Source organism: Doryrhamphus excisus, chromosome 3 (genome assembly GCF_030265055.1).
Source record: "Doryrhamphus excisus isolate RoL2022-K1 chromosome 3, RoL_Dexc_1.0, whole genome shotgun sequence".
Classification (NCBI taxonomy): Eukaryota; Metazoa; Chordata; class Actinopteri; order Syngnathiformes; family Syngnathidae; genus Doryrhamphus; species Doryrhamphus excisus.
The window spans coordinates 14442344-14463224 of record NC_080468.1 but is presented as its reverse complement, the minus strand read 5'-3'; the positions used below and the strand labels follow the sequence as shown (position 1 = coordinate 14463224).

Genomic DNA, 20881 nt, shown 5'->3' with positions numbered 1-20881 from the left:
AGGTCTCTAATGATAAAAAAAAATGTTTATAAGGTTGTAAACAAGTTTCCTATGCTCCAACTACATCAATATTTTGATGTATAATTTAGCATTTAATAGTATATATATATATATATATATATATATATATATATATATATATATATATATATATATATATATATATATATATATATAGTATTTTCAATGCAGTGAATTGTATTTTGCTATGATTTCTGAATCCCCAACATTGTGTTGCATTGATATTGTGTCAAAATACTACATGATGTAAGCTTGTTTCCTTTGTCAGCTCATGATGCCCATTTGGCAAAGTTTAGCTACTAACGTTAGCGGTCACTGTACTTTCACACATGAAAATCAAAAGAGCCAGCGTTGTACAGCAGCATCCTTTATCAATTCATTTGGGAGACGAGTTCATCCCGTCTTCCAGCATCGCCGTGGGACATTTAGCATTATTGACATATTCTGTGGTTATGCATCCTGTCACCACTCAGTAACTAATGTAGCATTTGCAGCGCCATGCTACTCTTACACACCAATATCAATGGAAAACTTCAAATTAAATATGACATTTCTTCAACAAAACACAAAAATTCATATGATCAGTATAAATTCAATAAATTTAGAGCATATTTTCCTTAGTAAATATTAATACTATCATTTTCCAGCTGATGAATGTAAGTGCATGAGACACGTTAGGAAGCGTGATTTAGTCGGCAGTCATCTTCTCGGTCATCTTCTTCCCAGCCATGGACCTCCTCCTAAGCGTTATGGCCGATTGGCAGCGGCGTCAGTGGATGGGAAACGAGGGGTTGCAGCAACAGCGGGTCTGCCGCTTGTACTGAAAAAGGCATATAGCATTAATATGCGTCTCTTTTTTCTGTGCCTTCGAAAGACATAAAAACAGTTAAGAATTTACGCAATAGCACACAGCTAGAACATACTAACTCCTTATTTATAAAATCACAAATACTTCAACTTGCTGATATAGTTCATCTTCAAACAGCTAAAATAATGCATAAGGCTAAAAATAACCAATTAGCTAAAAATGTCATCCAATACTTCTCTACAAGAGAGGAGAAATATGATCTCAGGGAAGAACTACATTTAAATAAAACACTTATATGCTAGGACTACGTTAAAAAGCCATAGCATTTCAGTATGTGGAATCAAACTATGGAATGGATTGAGTAAGACCCTCAAACAATGCACAACAACGAGCCAAAGAAACAATACAAGCAGTTGATGTTTGCTAAATACAAGGATGAAAAATTAAAAAAACAAGAATAAAATAACATTAAATTAAATTAAATTAAATTAAATTAAATTAAATTTAATTTAATTTAATGAAAGCAGGAAGTGAACAAATGTAACAGTTACTGATTGTAAAAGTACCAGATGGAGGGACATGTGGAACTGTGAACTGATTATGTGATGCATTCAATTGTAACCTGATGCATGTTCAAATGAAATTAAACCATCACCATTGTGAACTGCTTTGGGTGCCTTGAAAGGTGCTATATTTATTCTGACCTGAATACATCAACAGCCATGCAATCTCCGACTCAAATCCTCATTGTCACCTGATGACCGGTAAGATGCATTCACGGACACCCCGACCATCACAACAACGTCTCTATTACACGTGTATGTGTGGTCTGAATAGGCAAAGACAAAAGAAACTTAAGTGGATATTTTTATCTCTCGCTGACATAATTACAATCTGCTGCATTGAAGTGTCATGGGAAATCCCAGGTTCAACTCAAAGGACGTGCAACGCAACACTTCATGGTTTCTTTCAATAAAGTAGAGTCAAAAGTTGCATATTTCACACAGTTAAAAATGGTGATTAATCATGAATTAATTTGGAAAGTGTGATTAATCTGATTACAAGCAGTTCTTGGCAAGACATGCGTGAGTAGCTTACCGTCCATGTAGGTGAGTGTGGTGAGGAGTGGTACATCCGGGGTGACGTATGTCGCGTATTGCAGGTCATCCAGCGCCGCCGTCATCTGGCCAGCGGGAAGTGACATCAGCGCAGTTGAGCTGGAAGAATTCGGGCCGACATGTTTCTTCTGACGAGCTCGGCAGTTCTGAAACCAAACCTGCAGAAAATGGAAGAGGTGGGCTGTTCAAGGACGTGATGATTACTGTGTACAAAACATTTTTGGTCTTTTTTTTCATTTGCCAAACATTTCAACTTCTTTACAAAACAGGAAGCTGGTGTCCATGTGGTGTCTCGCCGCCACATGGTGTCTCTGGGAACAATCACGTCTTCAATGAAGGTAAGCTTGAATGTTTAACTTCCTTTCTAAGCATTTGGAGTTCCTTACTGCATGTAAAAGTGAACATTATTGGCTTTCTGGTAGGAAAGAATAGAACTGACATGATTTATGCTCTAAAGCAGGGGTCTCAAACTCACGGCCCGCTAGTTTGAGGCCCCTGCCTTGATATGAAAGTTTAATTTGTTTAATTTTTTTGATTTGCTTATTTATTTTTCCATCTTATTTTGTGTTGAAAAATAAAAAATAACATGAAACATTTAATAATAAATAAAAATGAACATTAAACATTTATTTAATAATTTAATAAATAAAAATTAATTTGTTCATTTGTTTCATTTGTTTTTTGATTTGCTTATTTATTTTTCCATCTTATTTTGTGTCAAAATAAAAATTAACATTAAACATTTATTTAATAATTTAATAATAAATAAAAATTAATTTTTTCATTTGTTTTTTGATTTGCTTATTTATTTTTCCAACTTATTTTGTGTCGAAAAATAAAAATTAACATTAAACATTTATTTAATAATAAATAAAAATTTAAATAATTAAATTTAAATTTTATAATTTAAAGTTTTATCAGAGCTTTTGCAAAGAACCAAAGCACTGAAAAAGTGGAGGGTATAGCATTGAAGACTATTAACTGTCTATATATATATATATATATATATATATATATATATATATTTTTTTTTTTTTTTTTTTTTTTTTTTTAACCTGATGCGGCCCAACCTCACCCACCCAGTGCCCCCCCGGTAAATTGAGTTTGAGACCCCTGCTCTAAAGTGATTGGCTTAGCATTGTACCTTCCAGAATGACCTGAGCAGGCCAGCTAGCTCTCACCCAGCATGTACAACACTGCCCTCTGCAGTCCACAGGCTGAACATCAGCCTGGAAGCACACCAAATTCATCCCAACTGGAAGTAAGCAGCACACAGGACAGGAAGGGTGGAGACGCCGTGACCCACCTGGATGACCCTGCGACTTAGACCCGTGCGCTCCGACAGCCTTTGGAGAGTCTGAGCATCCGGATTGTTGTCCTTGGCAAACTGGGTCTGCATCACCTGAACACATCACGTTGATACACGGGAGCCATCATCATCATCATCATCATTAACACTTCCACTAATACATTAGCACCTTCATCCTTCATCCTTCTCCCATCCACAACCCCCACACATACTGTACTAGTAGTACACATACTCACCATTTCTACTAGTACTGCTACATACTCATTACTGTCATCATAATGTAGTAGTAGTAATGCTACAATAGCAATTGTAATGTAGTCAGTGATAGTAGTAGTCATAGTAATAGCAGAAGTAGTACACAGTGATAGTTGTATTACTAATCGTAGTAGTAATAGTTGTAGGAGTAGCAATAGTAACAATCATAGTAGTAAAAGCAATAGTATTAATAGCAGTCATAGTACAGTCCATACTACATAGTACATAGTAACAGTCAGGAGTAAACGCAATAGTAATAGGAGTAACAGTCGTAGTTAAAGTAGTAATAGTAGCCATAGTGGTACATAGGAGTAGTAGTTGTGGTATATAGTATAAGTAATACAAATAAGTAATACATAGTAGAAACAGTCATAGTAAAAGTAGAATTAGTCAGTCGTATGTAGGATTAGTTACAGTGGTACATAGTAGCAGTAGTCGTAAACTATGCAGTAGTGCATAGGCGTACTAGTAGTAGTCAGTCAGTAGTAGTAATGTGGTCACAGTAGTACTTAGTATTAGTAGTAGTAAGAGTCAGTAATAAAAGGTACTAATAGTAGTCCATAGTAACAGTCAGTCAGTAGTAATGTAGTCACAGTGGTAGTAGTAGTAGTAGCAGCACAGTCATAGCAGTAAAAGTAGTAATAGTTGTGCATAGTAGTAGTAGTAGTAGTAGTAGTAGTAGTAGTAGTAGTAGTAGTATCCACACGTGTGTGTGTGCAGGAGGGATGGTGGTTTGAAGAGACCAAGGTGAGCTGAGATGATCAAAGTATGCATACTTTGATATTACAATGCATGATTAAGTACTGCATGGATATTTGCGTACTAGTGCAGCAGTGAGTATAACTGGTAACAGTAAGATGGCTAAGATTCTACACATGCAGTAACCACGATGTATTCAAGGACGGTGGGATAAAGTAGAAGTACCTGAAGCTGGTCGACAGTGAAGCTGGTCCTGGCCCTCTTAGCTGGTCTGGACACAGTACTGGAACCGTCCTTATCCATCTCCTCCTCATCCAGTTTGGATTGCTCTTTAGAGAAGATCCAGAAGGTAAGACCCTGGTAAGACCCTGGAAGCTCACCGTCTTTTGTGGGTGTACCGCCCACCGTTTTCTTTGGAACGTTTGATGGTCTCCATCATGGTCTCATAATGGGGCCTGCAGAAGACTCTCTTCTCCAGCAGTCCACACTCCTCGCCAGTGGACAGCTGACGCTTGCAGGTGGCGCAGGAGAAACAGGCCAGGTGGAAGGTGCTGCCTTTCGCCCGTCGCACCCAGTCACTGGAGTGGATGTTACGGCCACAGCGAGCACAGCGAGTGCCGTACTTCCTAACGTGGGGTACAGAAACAGGTTAGTAGTCCCCCACTGGATGGCGGAACAATCCTGGTCCCCGAATAGAGCCTTGTTGAACCCCGGGATGCTCTAGCATGGTTACATTCTTACTAGTCCAACACAAGACACATACAGTAGTACTGCCAGGGTTGGCAGTACTATACCTTACCTAGATGCTCACACAAGGCTGATTTTGGGTCCCGTATTCTCCACAGAGACAGTACAGTACTCCCTCCTTTTCAATGTGCCAGAGATACAACAGTACTCCCCTTTATATTATCCAGAGATACAGTACTCTCTCCTATATGTTCTCCACAGAGACAGTACAGTACACCCTCCTTTAATGCGCCACAGATACAACAGTACTCCCCTTTATATTCTCCAGAGACAGTACAGTACCCCCTCCTTTTGAATGCGCCACAGATACAACAGTACTCCCTTTATATTATCCAGAGATACAATACTCCCTCTTATGTATTCTCCACAGATACAGTACAGTACTCCCTCTTTTTCAATGCGCCACAGATACAACAGTACTCCCCTTTATATTATCCAGAGATACAGTACTCTCTCCTATATATTTTCCACAGAGGCAGTACAGTACTCCCTCCTTTTCAATGCACCACAGATACAACAGTACTCCCCTTTATATTATCCAGAGATACAGTACTCTCTCCTATATGTTCTCCACAGAGGCAGTACAGTACTCCCTCCTTTTCAATGCGCCACAGATACAACAGTACTCCCCTTTATATTATCCAGAGATACAGTACAGTACTCCCTCCTTTTCAATGTGCCACAGATACAACAGTACTCCCCTTTATATTATCCAGAGGTATAGTACTCTCTCCTATATATTTTCCACAGAGACAATACAGTGCTCCCTCCTTTTCAATGCACCACAGATACAACAGTACTCCCCTTTATATTATCCAGAGATACAGTACTCTCTCCTATATGTTCTCCACAGAGGCAGTACAGTACTCCCTCCTTTTCAATGCACCACATATACAACAGTACTCCCCTTTATATTATCCAGAGATAAAGTACAGTACTCCCTTCTTTTCAATGCGCCACAGATACAACAGTACTCCCCTTTGTATTATCCAGAGATACAGTACTCTCGCCTATATATTTTCCACAGAGAAATTACAGTACTCCCTCCTTTTCAATGCGCCACAGATACAACAGTACTCCCCTTTGTATTATCCAGAGATACAGTACTCCCTCCTATATATTCTCCACAGATACAGTACAGGAAGTGAGAGGGTGTAGGAGGTTAGCATTGTAGGGCCATTTTAACTCATGCATGTGTTCCATACATACATATACTACTACTACTAATAATAATAATACATTTACTTTATTAAGTAAGTTTTCACAAAAAGCTGGTGTTCTGGTTATTTTAGTTAGGAACTGATATTTCCCTGAAACTTAGCTATGTTCTACTGCTGATTACTACAGAACGGAAGAAGGTAGCGTCTAACTTTCTGTCGGGAGGTTCCATGTTGATATGGCCATAGAAGACAATATTCAGTCCAAAATGGCCGCTACGGAAGAGGCCGGGATTGAGAGGGTTCACAGACGGGGTGCAGGTTTACCTGAAGTAGTCCAGTTTGCAGAAAACCTGTTTGTCTTTGATGTAGCAGCTCACGTGGCGCCCGAGGGATGTTTGGCACACGCAGCAGGACAGGCAGCGCACGTGCCAGCACAGGTTGCTCACCTGGAGGGACAACAACTTGACATAGTATTCTACACACGGTAATAGGACTGTAAAGGTGACTATAGGGGTGCTATTTAATGTCTAGAAGGCTCTAATGTGAAAAAGCATAATTAGAAGGTTGTAAAAAGGTTTTCTTTGCTTAATATGTCTTATTTTCGCTGATTATGTTTACAATATTGGGTAATAGGACTGTAAAGGTGACTATAGGGGTGCTATTTAATGTCTAGAAGGCTCTAAAGTTAAAAAGCATATTTAGAAGGTGGTTAAAAAAGGTTTTCTATGCTTAATATGTCTTATTTTCGCTGATTATGTTTACAATATTGGGTAATAGTAGCGTAAAGGTGACTATAGGGGTGCTATTTAATGTCTAGAAGGCTCTAATGTTAAAAAGCATATTTAGAAGGTGGTTAAAAAGGTTTTCTATGCTTAATGTGTCTTATTTTCTCTGATTATGTTTACATATTGGGTAATAGGAGCGTAAAATGTGACTATAGGGGTGCTATTTAATGTGTAGAAGGCTCTAATGTTAAAAAGCATATTTGGAAGGTGGTTAAAAAAGGTTTTCTATGCTTAATATGTCTTATTTTCTCTGATTATGTTTACAATATTGGGTAATAGGAGCGTAAAGGTGACTATAGGGGTGTTAATTTCATGACTAGGACTCTAATAATGTTACCAGATAGATATTTAGAAAGTTGAAAACAAGAAAAATAAAAATAAAAAAATGAAAAAAAGCAGTCATTGTATAAGAATGAAAACTAAATATTGACAAAGTCTTAATATTAAGAACGGAAATAGCATAAAGTTTAAATATTGAAGACAAACATACAAAAAAGTAGTACTATAAGAATTTTGCATTTCTCCATGGCTTTATATTTTGTGAAGGTCAAAGTGCATCTTTCCATATCTCATCATGCAGGCCTGACTGGAATACGTTCAACCAGTTGGAGATCAACATCTCATCTCATCTCATCTTACCTTGAGAAGGTATCTGTCCAAGATTTCCTGGCCGCAAGAGCTGCAGAAGATCTTCCCCGCCTGGGAGGATCTCGTGGGGATGGAGGAGAGGGAGCAAGGAGAATAGGAGTCCTCAAAAATATCATCCGAGCCTGAAGAAGCCTGTCAGAACAACCCGGACAAGTAAGTATGGAAGCCAATGAACCTCCAAATGATGCATAGAAACCACACCCAGTGTCATGTGACCAAGGCTCCTGGCACCACTTCCTACTCTCTAATTTATCGTCCCAACATTTCCTCTTCTCAACATTACCACTTTTTACTGTATTTTAATCTTCTGATTATATTTTTTATGTTAAAAAATACGATTTTCCTATGTCGACTTTTTAGATCACAATTTCGATTTTCAATCTCATATTTATAACTCATAATTCTGATATTTTAACCTCATGACTTTCAATCTCATTATTTCAATTTTTGTCATGATTGTGACTAATACTTCTCATATTAATTTGTTTTAATCTCATAATTCAGTAACATGATAATTGACATTTTAATCTCAGAATTGACTCATAATTTTGACTTTTTACATTTTACATAATTTTTTTAATCAACTTTTATTTTAAATGAATCTCACAATTGACATTTAACTCATAATTTCGATTTTTCGGTTTAATTAATGACTCATTCAGAATTTTTCAAAAATTATAATCATAATTTATATTTTTTATCTTATAATGATGACTTTTTATGTCATAATTTAGATTTTTTTATCCAATAATTTCTACATTTTATCTCACAATTATTAGTCATGATGATTTATTGCATAATTTTTTGGTAGATTTTGTGACTTTTTAATGTCATAAATATGACTTTTTAGCTCATATCATAATTATGATTTTTAATCTCACTATTATGACTCGTAATATAAATTAAATTAATTTGGATCTTTTTATCTCGTAATTTTGACTGTTCATCACATAATTATGACTCCTTAGTCTCTTCCGATTTATTTTTAAAATGTCAGACAGTATATTACTTTTTATCTCGCAATTTCTATTTTGTTAACCTCACAACTATAACTATGAGTTTTGATTTATGACTTTTAATCTCGTAATTTTAACTGCTTATCTCATAACTACGACTTGTTAAGATAATTTCGATGTTTTAATGCCATGATTTGGATTTGTTTTTAATCTGATAATTATGATTTACCACTGGGAGATTTTGTCATTCAGTGGCGGGAACTTGCTTCCGTGTTTAGGCACTATTCCATTTATGAAAAACAGAATAACTTCTTACTTGTAGTGTCATTTGTAGTAATGTTTTATGAAAAGCTTATAATATATACATGTATATTTATATTTAGGCCTTTTTGTTGTCGAGTCACGAGGCGGCGCTTTGAAGAGGAGGACCTCACGAGAGGTCATTTTATTTTAGCGGGGTTTTTTTAATAACAAAGCACACATTGAATTGACACGTCGCGTGTGTGATTAATAAGTGATTGAAAATGGAAAACAACCTACGGTGTCCACCAGAGAATATCCGTATTGGAGTTGACTAGCAAGAATGTCCGCCGGTAGCCGTCGTGCCTCCGACATTATCAACCAGTCAATCAATCAATCAATCACATTCAAATGGAAAAAAGGAAGGAAGGGAAGAGCGAAGAAGGAAGTAAGGAAGGGACCTTCCTTTTTCTTCTACGTTCCTATTTGCCATGACGACCGCTTAGAATCGCACCAACTTCCACGCAACTTCCATTTGGAAGAAGCTCACAGCTGCAAGCAATTCCATGGGGTTAATTAGCATCACACCTGCACGTGACTCAGACGCTCACGCGGGCCCTCTTTTTCGCGGCATATAATGGAAGATCAGCTTTTAAAAATAACTTAAATTTAAATCAACAACTAAAGAAATATTTATAAAAGAAATGTATAAAATGAGCTATAAAATTAAAAATAACAATTTAAATCAACAACTAGAGAAATATTTTTTTTATTATAAAATGAGCTATAAAATAATTTTACAAAGAACTATACTTTACTATACTAAACTATACTAATTTTTTTAAAAATAACTATTAAAACGTACAAAATAAATATACAAATAACTATTAAAAATCACAATAAAAATAATCTATAAAAACGAAATATTCAAAATATTTTTAAATATAAAAACTAGAAATTTAAAATTAGCTATACAATTTTAAAATAATTATAGTATTTAAACATGAAAAATAAACACTAAATACGAGCTCATAAAAATGACAATGTTTGTTTGTTTTTTACAGCAAAATTTTGAATGACTGATTGATTTGAATGATTAAAATAAAAATGTCAAAACACTGAAAAATATATATATATTAAAAAAGCAATAAAAAAGACTTTAGTAATAACTGTCAACTATAAAAACTATAAAAAATAACAATTATAAATAAGCAGTTGAAAATAATAATTTAAAATAAATGAACCATTAAAAAATACCTTTTAAAAGTAACAAAAAACCAAAAAAAGAGCTAAAAAACACTGAACAATATATATATATCAAATGAGCTATTAAAAAAATGACTTCAGTTATAACTATCAACTATAAAAACTATAAAAAAAAATAACAATTGTCAATAAGCAGTTGAAAATAATAATTTTAAATAAATGAGCGATTGAAAAAATACCTTTTAAAAGTAACAAAAAAACAAAAAAAGCTGAAAAACACTGAACAATATATATATCAAATGAGCTATAAAAAATGACTTCAGTAAAAACTATCAACTATAAAAACTATAAAAAAAATAACAATTATAAATAAGCAGTTAAAAATAATAATTGAAAATAAATTAGCGATTAAAAAACACCTTTTAAAAGTAACAAAAAAACAAAAAAAGAGCTGAAAAACACTGAACAATATCAAATGAGCTATAAAAAATGACTTCAGTAAAAACTTTCAACTATAAAAACTTTAAAAAAATAACAAATAGAAATAAGCAGTTGAAAATAAGAATTTAAAATAAATGAGCGATTAAAAAATACCTTTTAAAAGTAACAAAAAACAAAAAAAGAGCTGGTAAAAATAACAACATAACATAAGAATTACAAAAAACGATCATCAAATCTGCAACTGGACACAAAGCAAGGGAGCTCCTCCTTTACATGTTGTACTTCTAAACCGCCGTTAGAAGTACTTCTAAACTGCAGTTAGAAGTACAACTGCAGATTTTACATGACTTCAGGATTCCATAAAAGAGTCAAGATACAAGATCATCCACATTTTCCCTTCCTTGATAACGTCTGTCGCCCGTTTATCCAAGTCACGCAACAACATATCAACACATCAAATGTGTCCATATCTCAACTCACCGTGCTGCTGGAGACAACCTTCAACATTTTCCATGCAGGAACATGAGGCAACTCCACCGGCTTCACTTCCACCTCATTTGAAAAGCTCAGCGCACCTCCCACTCTGACCCCTCGTGCTGGAGAAAAGGGTGGTGGGATGGGTGGGCGAGGCCTCTTGCAGTGCACCATTGCTGCTGATAGTAAGACATTATGCTGGATGGGGTATGCTGGAGCCTATCCCAGCTGTCTTTGGGGCGAGAGGCGGGGTACACCCTGGACTGGTGGCCAGCCAATCACAGGGCACATATAGACAAACAACCATTCACACTCACATTCATACCTATGGACAATTTGGAGTCGCTAATTAACCTAGCATGCAAAAAGTCAAATCATAGACCCTAAGGGATCCTAGGAGGCGGTTGCATCCATCCATCCAACCACCCACCTATCCATCCATCCATTTTCTATCCATGCATCCATCCATCCATCATCCACAAATCCACCCATCCATCCATTCACCAATCTATCCATCCATAATCCATGCATCCATGCATCCATCCACCCACTCACCCATCCATCCATCCATCCATCCATCAATGGATCCTTCCATCCATCCACGCACCCATTTATCTCTATCCACCCACCCACCCATCCATCCATCTAACCAACTCCATCCAACCCCTTCCATCCACCCATCCTTCTTTGGGCCCACACATCCATGGATCCACCCACCCATCCACCCACCCATCCATCCATCCAATCGACTACATCCAACCCCTTCATCCACCCATCCTTCTTTGGGCCCACACATCCATGGATCCATCCACTCATCCACTCACCCATCCATCAATCCATCCATCCATCCATCCATCCATCCATCCATCAATGGATCCTTCCATCCATCCACGCACCCATTTATCTCTATCCACCCACCCACCCATCCATCCATCTAACCAACTCCATCCAACCCCTTCCATCCACACATCCTTCTTTGGGCCCACACATCCATGGATCCATCCACTCATCCACTCACCCATCCATCCATCCATCCATCCATCCAACCAACTCCATCCAACCAACTCCATCCAACCCCTTCCATCCACCCATCCTTCTTTGGGCCCAGACATCCATGGATCCATCCACTCATCCACCCACCCATCCATCCATCCATCCTTCCCTCCCTCACTGGTGATCAAGACCCAGACATATTTACACTCATCCATCCAGGCCAACCTACTCTTTTCAGAGAACCACAACCTCGGATGTGAAGGTACTGAGTCTCATTCCAGAACCTTCACACTTAGATGCAAACCGCCCCACTAAACACTGAAGGTCACAGCTCGATGAGACCATCAGGACCACATGGTCTGCAAATAGCAGAGACCAGATCGTATGGTTCCCAAACTGGACACTCTCTTTCACACACACACACACACACACACACACACACACACACACACACACACACACACACACACACACACACACACACACACACACACACACACACACACACACACACACACACACACACCATATGCCATGCCCAAGTCCCCCAACATGTACTACTGTAAAGCAAAACAAGTGAATGTTTGTGAGATGCTGGGATGTTTTTGCTAGCGAGGGGAAGCCAAACCCACCCTTGCTGACATTTTATTCATGATACCAGTTTAGCACCACGATCCCTTTGATAAAATAACATTCATTCCACTTCAATAATAAAAACAACCTGATTTCCTTTCCCATTAATTTTCATTTTAATTCTATCATTATTAGTTTTTAGCATGATTTTAGCATCCTCTGTCATTACAAACAGGAGACGTTGGACACCGCTCTTGTCTAGAACTCTCAGACATACTTAACTGGTTATTATGGCTTTTTTCTTAAGAGCTTTTAATCTGAAAATTATGTGACAACCCTCTAACTCTAACCATAATCCTTAATCCTAACCTTCTAACTCTAACCCTAATCCTAACCTCAATCCTAACCCTCTATTTCTAACCCTAATCTTAATCCTAACTTTCTAACTCTAACCCTAATCCTAACCTCAATCTCTAACCCCAAACTTAATCCTAACTTTCTAACCCTAATCCTAACCCTCTATCTCTAACCCCAACCTTAACCCTAACTTTTTAACTCTAACCCTAATCCTAACCTCAATCCTAACCCTCTTAAGTTTACCTTAACCCTCTATCTCGAACCTGAACTCAAGCCCAACCGTAACCCTAGTCCTCTAACTCTAACCCTAATCCTAACCTCAATCCTAACCCTCTATCTCTATCTTTAACCCTAACCTTAACCCTCTAACGCTAACCCTAATCTTAACCTCAATCCTAACCCTCTATCTCTAACACTAACCTTAATCCTAACTCTCTAACTCTAACCCTAATCCTTAATCCTAACCCTCTATCTCAAACACTAACCTTAATCCTAACTCTAACCCTAATCCTTAATCCTAACCCTCTATCTCTAACACTAACCTTAATCCTAACTCTAACCCTAATCCTTAATCCTAACCCTCTATCTCTAACCCCAATCCTAACCCTCTAACTCTAACTCTAGCCTCATCCTAACTCTAGTCTGTAGACTGTAACCCTAACCAGAACCCTAACCTTCTATCTCGAACCTGAGCCCAAGCCCAACCGTAACCCGAGTCCTCTGACTTTAAACCTAAATACTAACCTTAACCCTAGCCTTAGCCTTAGCCTTAGCCTTAACCTTAACCTTAACCTTAACCTTAACCTTAACCTTAACCTTAACCTTAACCTTAACCTTAACCTTAACCTTAACCTTAACCTTAACCTTAACCTTAACCTGAAACAGAACTTGAAACCGAAACCGAAACTGAACCCAAACCTGAACCCGAATCCAAACCTGAACCTGAACCCGAACCCTAACCTAACCCTCTAACTTTAACTCTAACCCTAGCGCAAACCTAACCCTCTAACCCTAACTCTAGCCCAATTCTAACCCTCTTACTTGAACCTGAGCCCAAGCCTAACCCTACAACTCCAACCCTAACCATGTACCTCTAACCCTAACTTCATCCATCCATCTTCTATACGGCCTATCCTCACCAGGGTCACGGGTCTATGCTGGAGCCTAGCCTTATCTCTAACAGCAGAATAAGCCTTTAAGAGTGCAGCAGTTGAACTGTCGTTAGCTTTAGACCGGGATGACAGATCAAAGAAGTCCAAGCGTGGACTAAAGTAACTAAAGTAACACAAGCGGAGAGAAAAAAGCTTTGAGCCGACTTTTGTTGTTAGGAAGTTTTCATCGTGTGGTCTATCGCTGCACGCACAGCAGGACGCCGATGTTTAGCCAACGTTTAGCCGACGTTATCACAAGCATGCCTATAAATGGCTTTCAAAGGTAATGTAGGAATATTTATGGATGCCTTTTTTTTTCTCCCTTTATGTCGCCTTCCTCCTTCCTGCATTTCTTCTCGCTCCGACTCGCTCCCTCCTCTTTTCCAACCCGCTTACAACTTGGCCCAAATCGCTCTTCCATCTCTCTCCCACTTTTCTCCGACATGTCGGGAAGCTTCCTGCCCTTTGTGAAATCCACCTCGGTCACATCTTGTTTTCCTCCTTCTATCCTGTTTTAATTGAGTCCCCCCCACCCCCCCCACCCCACCCCCATTCCGATACAGCAGAGTCACGCTATTGGAGGAAGCGCACAAACAGTGGCTGTGGAGTGACAGGTTATTCTGGGCAATGTGTGGAGGTAAACATGGAGGGGTAATGGAGGTAGATGTCGGTGTCGCACTGCGCGGGCGGGCGGACGGACGGGCGGGCGGCACTCTAACAATAGGCCGGCAGCTTCTGACGTGGTTAAGACTCATTGTCTACTTCAAACATTCACTTTTTCTACCATGATGCCAAAACGCCAAATTTTGTTACTAAGCATGTAACATGGGTTATATGTAGGGCTGTCAAAAGATTAATCACTGTTTTTCAAATTAATTATTCATGATTAATTACAATTATGTGAGAAATCAGTTGAAAACAACTATGTGAGAAATAGGCTGCACGAGTGGTTAGCGTGCATGCCTCACAGCTAGGAGACCCAAGTTCAATTCCTGTGCATGTGTGGGTTTTCTCCGGGTACTCCGGTTTCCTCCCACATTCCAAAAACATGCTAGGTTAATTAGCGACTCCAAATTGTCCATAGGTATGAATGTGAGTGTGAATGGTTGTTTGTCTATATGTGCCCTGTGATTGGCTGGCCACCAGTCCAGTCTACCTTGCCTCTCGCCTGAAGACAGCTGGGATAGGCTCCAGCACCCCCTTATGAGGATAAGCGGTAGAAAATGAATGAATGAATGATTAATCACAACTATGTGAGAAATCAGTTGAAAACAATTATGTGAGAAATAGGCTGCACGGTGGTCAAGTGGTAAGCACGCAGGCCTCACAGCCCGGAGACGCGTGTTCAATTCCACCCTCGGCCATCTCCCCGTGCATGTGTGGGTTTTCTCCGGGTACTCCGGTTTCCTCCCACATTCCAAAAAAAACATGCTAGGTTAATTAGCGACTCCAAATTGTCCATCGGTATGAATGTGAGTGTGAATGGTTGTTTTTCTATATGTGCCCTGTGATTGGCTGGCCACCAGTCCAGGGTGTACCCCGCCTCTTGCCTGAAGACAGCTGGGATAGGCTCCAGCACCCCCGCGACCCTCTTGAGGAAAAGCGGTCGAAAATGAATGAATGAATGATTAATCACAACTATGCGAGAAATAGACTGCATGGTGGACGAGTGGTTAGCGCGCAGGCCTGACAGCTAGGAGACCCAAGTTCAATTCCACCCTCGGCCATCATGTTTGAAAGTGTATTTAGAAGGTGGTAAACAGGTTTCCTCTGTCTTATTTTCTGTTATTATATCTACTATATTGGGTGATAGAAGTGTAACTGTGAGTATAGGGGTGTTATTTCATGTCAAGAGGGCTCTAATCATGGTTGAAAGTGTATTTAGAAGGTGGTAAACAGGTTTTCTCTGTCTTATTTTTTGTTATTATATTTACTACTATAGGGCGGCACGGCGGTCGAGTGGTTAGCATGCAGGCCTCACAGCTAGGAGACCAGGGTTCAATTCCACCCTCGGCCATCTCTGTGTGAACTCATGTTCTCCCCGTGCATGTGTGGGTTATCTCCGGGTACTCCGGTTTCCTCCCACATTCCAAAAACATGCTAGGTTAATTGGCGACTCCAAATTGTCCATAGGTATGAATGTGAGTGTGAATGGTTGTTTGTCTATATGTGCCCTGTGATTGGCTGGCCACCAGTCCAGGGTGTACACCCCACCTCTCGCCCGAAGACAGCTGGGATAGACTCCAGCACCCACCGCTTTTGGGTTTTTTGGGGGTGAGGATGCAAGTGCACGCTAAAAGATGTCTTCCTTGTTAGAGCTGTTTTTATTAACTACATAGGGTAGTAGGAGTGTAACGGTGACTATAGGGGTGTTATTTCATTTCTAGAGGTCTCTAATCATGTTAAAAAAAACACATTTAGAAGGTGGTAAACGTGTTTTCTTGGATTTATACGTCTTATTTTCTCTTATTATGTCAACTATATAGGGTAGTAGGCATAGGCTGGCCACCAGTCCAGGGTGTACCCCGCCTCTCGACTGAAGACAGCTGGGATAGGCTCCAGCACCCTTCGTGACCCTTGTGAGGATAAGACCTTTGTGACTGAAAGGACCAGATATCAGGTACAAGCGGCCGATCGGCGGACTATGTTTCTCAACTGGCCTGGGAAGTCCTCTGGATCTGCCGTAATGAGCTGAATGAAATAGGCGAGGAGAGGGAAACTTGGGCTTCCCGGCTGCCCCCCCCCCCCCCCCCAGGACCTGATCTTAGATAAGCGGAGGGATAGGAAGTGATCTAGTGACTTCTTTACTCAATATCTTCCATAGCTTGATTCCACATGCTGATATGCTAACGGTTTCTAGTGTTGTTCTTGATTGAAAATATGATTAATTCTATTCATCAAAGATATGGATTCATGATCTTTTATATCTGTGTGTGAGATATAGTTGACAATGATTGTTAGTTTTACAAAAATATGCTCTTTACGAACTGTCAGGGGGAGGAAAAGTAATTTCCTGTGACTGTGTGCCCTTTCAAAATAAGCACCTCTCCAGTCATCGCTAATGAGTTCTTTCTGCTGCCTTTGTTTTGAGTCTTAAGTGTGCGGTGGCGGACGCGTTCACTCAACACCTGCTCCTTTTAGGAGGAAGTTTTACATTTGTCGTGTCCGTGCATGTCACGGGGGCGGTGGGCGGTACCATCCATCTGTCTATCCTCCTTCCATCCATTCATCCATCCATCCTTCCATCCATCTTCTTCCACTTCTTGTTGTTTCTGTGAAATTCGCATCTGTATCATGCCCCCCTGTACCTCTAAAGTGCTGCAGATGGCCATCATCAATACATCACTGGAATCAATGTTCCATACTGTCCAGCAGAGGGCGGTAGTTATCCGTACTATTTCATTATTTTTAAACATGGTGCTGTTGGCGCACACAAGTGTATAATGCAACAAAACACAATCGTCAATAAGGTCCAATTTTTGCTCTTTCAGCTAACTCTATTGCAAGGGTGTCCAAAATGCGGCCCACGGGCTATATGTGGCTTGCAGCTGTTTTTTATTTGCTCTGCGACACATTGTAAATAAATAATTTAACAAGAAAGCATCAAAAATGAAAAAAATCAGTAGATGCTATTTTTTTCAAGTTGTAATATTATGGGAAACATTAGAAAATTGGGTTGCAGAAAAAGTTATACCATTAAAAGAATATAGCCAAACTATTATGTGGAATGAAGTCATAATTACAAGAAGAAAACCTACAAAAAGTAATTAGAAATGAAAAAAAAACAGCAGTAATTTTACGAGAATAAAGTAAAAATATTAAAAGAAAAAAATTGTTTTGTAATTTAAAAAAAGTTACAATTTTTACATGAATAAAATCATAATATTATGAGGGAAAACATCATTTTAGAGAGTTTACAAAAATGTAAATAAAAAAGTTGTAATGTTATGAGAGAGAAACAAGCTACTATGCCAATGTTAGCATGCTCTTATATAGCATAATAGTGATGAGTGTTTATATATGTGTTTACCCATGAAAATAGCTGAAAATGCTACTATGCTAATGTTAGTATGCTTGCATATATCATAATAGTGATGAGTGTTTATATACGTATGTGCCTGCCCATGAAAATAGCTGAAAATGCTGCTATGCCAATGTTAGCATGCTCACATATAGTTTAATACTGATGAGTGTTTATATACGTGTTTACCCATGAAAATAGCTGAAAATGCTACTATGCTAATGTTAGCATGCTCACATATAGTATAATAGTACTGAGTGTTTATATACGTGCCTACCCATGAAAATAGCTGAAAATGCTACCATGCTAATGTTAACATGTTAACACATAACATAATCGTGCTAAGTATTCATATGTGTCTACCCATGAAAATAGCTGAAAATGTTACTATGCCAAAGTTAACATGCTAACACAACATAATAGTGCGAAGAGTTTATATGTGTCTACCCATGAAAATAGCTAAAAATGTTGCTATGATAATGTTAGCATGCTCAAATATAGTATAATAGTATTACAGTAATATATAGTATATTAATGTTTATATGGGTGTGTACCCATGAAAATAGCTGAAAATGCTACTAGGCTAATGTTAACATGCTAACACAACATAATAGTGCAAAGGGTTCATATGTGTCTACCCATGAAAATAGCTGAAAATGCTACTATGCTAAAGTTAAAATGCTAACACAACATAATAGTGCGAAGGGTTCATATGTGTCTACCCATGAAAATAGCTAAAAAAATTTGCTATGCTAATGTTAGCATGCTCAAATATAGTATAATAGTATTATAGTAATATATAGTATAATAATGTTTATATGCGCGTGTACCCATGAAAATAGCTGAAAATGCTACTAGGCTAATGTTAACATGCTAACACAACATAATAGTGTGAGGTGTTCATACGTGTCTACCCATGAAAATAGCTGAAAATGCTACTATGCTAATGTTAACATGCTAACACAACATAATAGTGCGAAGGGTTCATATGTGTCTACCCATGAAAATAGCTAAAAATGCTGCTAGGCTAATATTAGCATGCTAGCAATGGTAATATGCTAACGTTAGCATGCTAACACCTAGAATAATGGCGCAATGTAAAGCTTAATGGAATTTTTTTTCATTTTCATTCAGATTTTAACCAATTTTAAACCCATTCAGAACATTTCAAGTTATTTTAAACACAAACAAACAGATAAAAGCAGACAAAAACCTCTGGTAAATGTCAAAGTAGCAAAGTCGCATCCAACACTGCCTTTAGTAAATACAATCACCATTGATTCAATTACCAGTGACTGCATTGATGATGCCGCAAAACTCTTGAGAAGCGACGCCTGACATGACCTTGCGTCGACCTCTGTCTATTTTTAATATCATACCATGTCTTCTTTTCACTCTACCAACCCCCACCCCTCTTTTTTAACCCAGACACCCCCTGCACAGCCTCAGCCTAAATCCCCCCTAAAAACTTCAACACTCTCCCATCTAAATCTCCTTTCATTCAACCCCCCCCACCCCCCTCCTTGATGGTCCCACAGCCAACATCTCTGACTGTCCTCCAATCAAAAGCCCTGCAGGATAACTTTATTTATTAACACAGACCATATTGATTTCATTTCGTTTTAATAAGTGGGATATATTTCCCTTTGTTATTGTTTTCTCAAAGTGTTGACTTTGTGGGTAATATGTGCCACATCTGATTAATGTGTCAATCTCTACGCTAAGCTCCAGCACTGCGGGGGTGCACCCCCTATTTAGGTCATCATCATCATCATCACACATGAGGTCCACTGGTCCACACATCTGCTGTTGTGTGGCCTCATTCGTATATATGTGACATGATGCACACACACGCATGCTATGCTAAGCTAAATAGGCCTGTGCATCAAAATGTCTTAGAGCTGGACTAATACACCCCACAAAGTGCTAGGAGTGGCTGTCTGTTATGTCCCTGCAGTGATCCCGTAGCCCGAGTGAGTGACTATTTGGGTGTTATTTCTTGTCTACAGGGCTGAAATCATGTTAAAACCCAAATTTATAACTTCATAAACATGTTTTATATGCTCTAGCTCAGGGGTGCTCATTAAGTCGATCGCGAGCTACCGGTCAATCGCGGAGGTGGTACTGGTCGATCGCTGGTCGATCGCGGCGTGACATTAAAAAAATATCATCCCAGCATTAATGCCGTCACTTGATTGATATACAGGGCAGCCATTCAGATGACAACAGAATGTTGCCCTTCGGGTGACCAATCAAATCAAACAACGTCTCTAAGTGCAGCAGAACTTACGATGTCAGCCTATCATCCATCCCCGTTACTTGATTGACATACAGAACAACCAATCAGATGACAACTGAATTTTGACCTTTAGGTCACCGCTCATGCGTAAACAACGATGCAAAGTGCTAAGCTAGTCGGCGAATTGCGAGATTTTAAAGCCCTCGCTAAAGTTTATGGTCACTAAAATGAGTGAAGGAGCTGGACCAAGTAAAAAGGCAAAAACTGGACCAAGTAAAAAGGCAAAAAACATATCACTTCCATACGGATATGGAATATTATACGGATATTATGATACGGATATTATCCATGACTGATAAACATTTGGAAGTGTGCTTGAGGCTGGCTATCAGCAGCTACTGTCCGGACTATGCATCCCTGGCTGGTTCAATTCAGTGCAAGTCATCAAAGTAAACTCAGGTAATTACAAAAAAAATTAATAGTTAATTATGTGTGTTTTGCAATATTGGCTCATTTGGTTATGTAAGGTACATCAACATACATTGTACGTACAAATAATCCTCAATACATTTGAAAATAAATAGATGTTTTGCATTTTTGTAGTGGGTAGATCATTTTGACTCGGTCATTTTAAAAGTAGCTCGCATGCTGAAAAAGTGTGAGCACCCCTGCTCTAGCTA

The 20881-nt window shown here is 38.7% G+C and overlaps 1 protein-coding gene across 3 annotated transcripts; it reads right to left on the bottom strand.

Annotated features, from left to right (window-relative positions):
- Window positions 1-291: 291 nt before the first annotated feature.
- On the bottom strand, window positions 292-10941 carry LOC131125004 (LIM/homeobox protein Lhx8-like). 3 transcript variants are annotated; one of them, XM_058066070.1, is made up of 8 exons: window positions 10874-10941; window positions 7542-7682; window positions 6442-6563; window positions 4616-4836; window positions 4436-4539; window positions 3254-3349; window positions 1928-2105; window positions 292-841 (listed from the first exon to the last, which is right to left on the bottom strand). In XM_058066070.1, exons 1-8 carry the CDS (start codon window positions 10898-10900, stop codon window positions 762-764), a joined length of 969 nt encoding a protein of 322 aa, XP_057922053.1. In that variant the 5' UTR covers window positions 10901-10941; the 3' UTR covers window positions 292-761. The 3 variants fall into 3 exon arrangements, with proteins under 3 accessions (XP_057922053.1, XP_057922054.1, XP_057922052.1); XM_058066071.1 differs by lacking the exon at window positions 10874-10941 and adding an exon at window positions 8823-8918 and having other exon boundaries at window positions 293-841; XM_058066069.1 differs by lacking the exon at window positions 10874-10941 and adding an exon at window positions 9047-9279 and having other exon boundaries at window positions 303-841.
- Between the last annotated feature and the right edge of the window lie 9940 nt (window positions 10942-20881).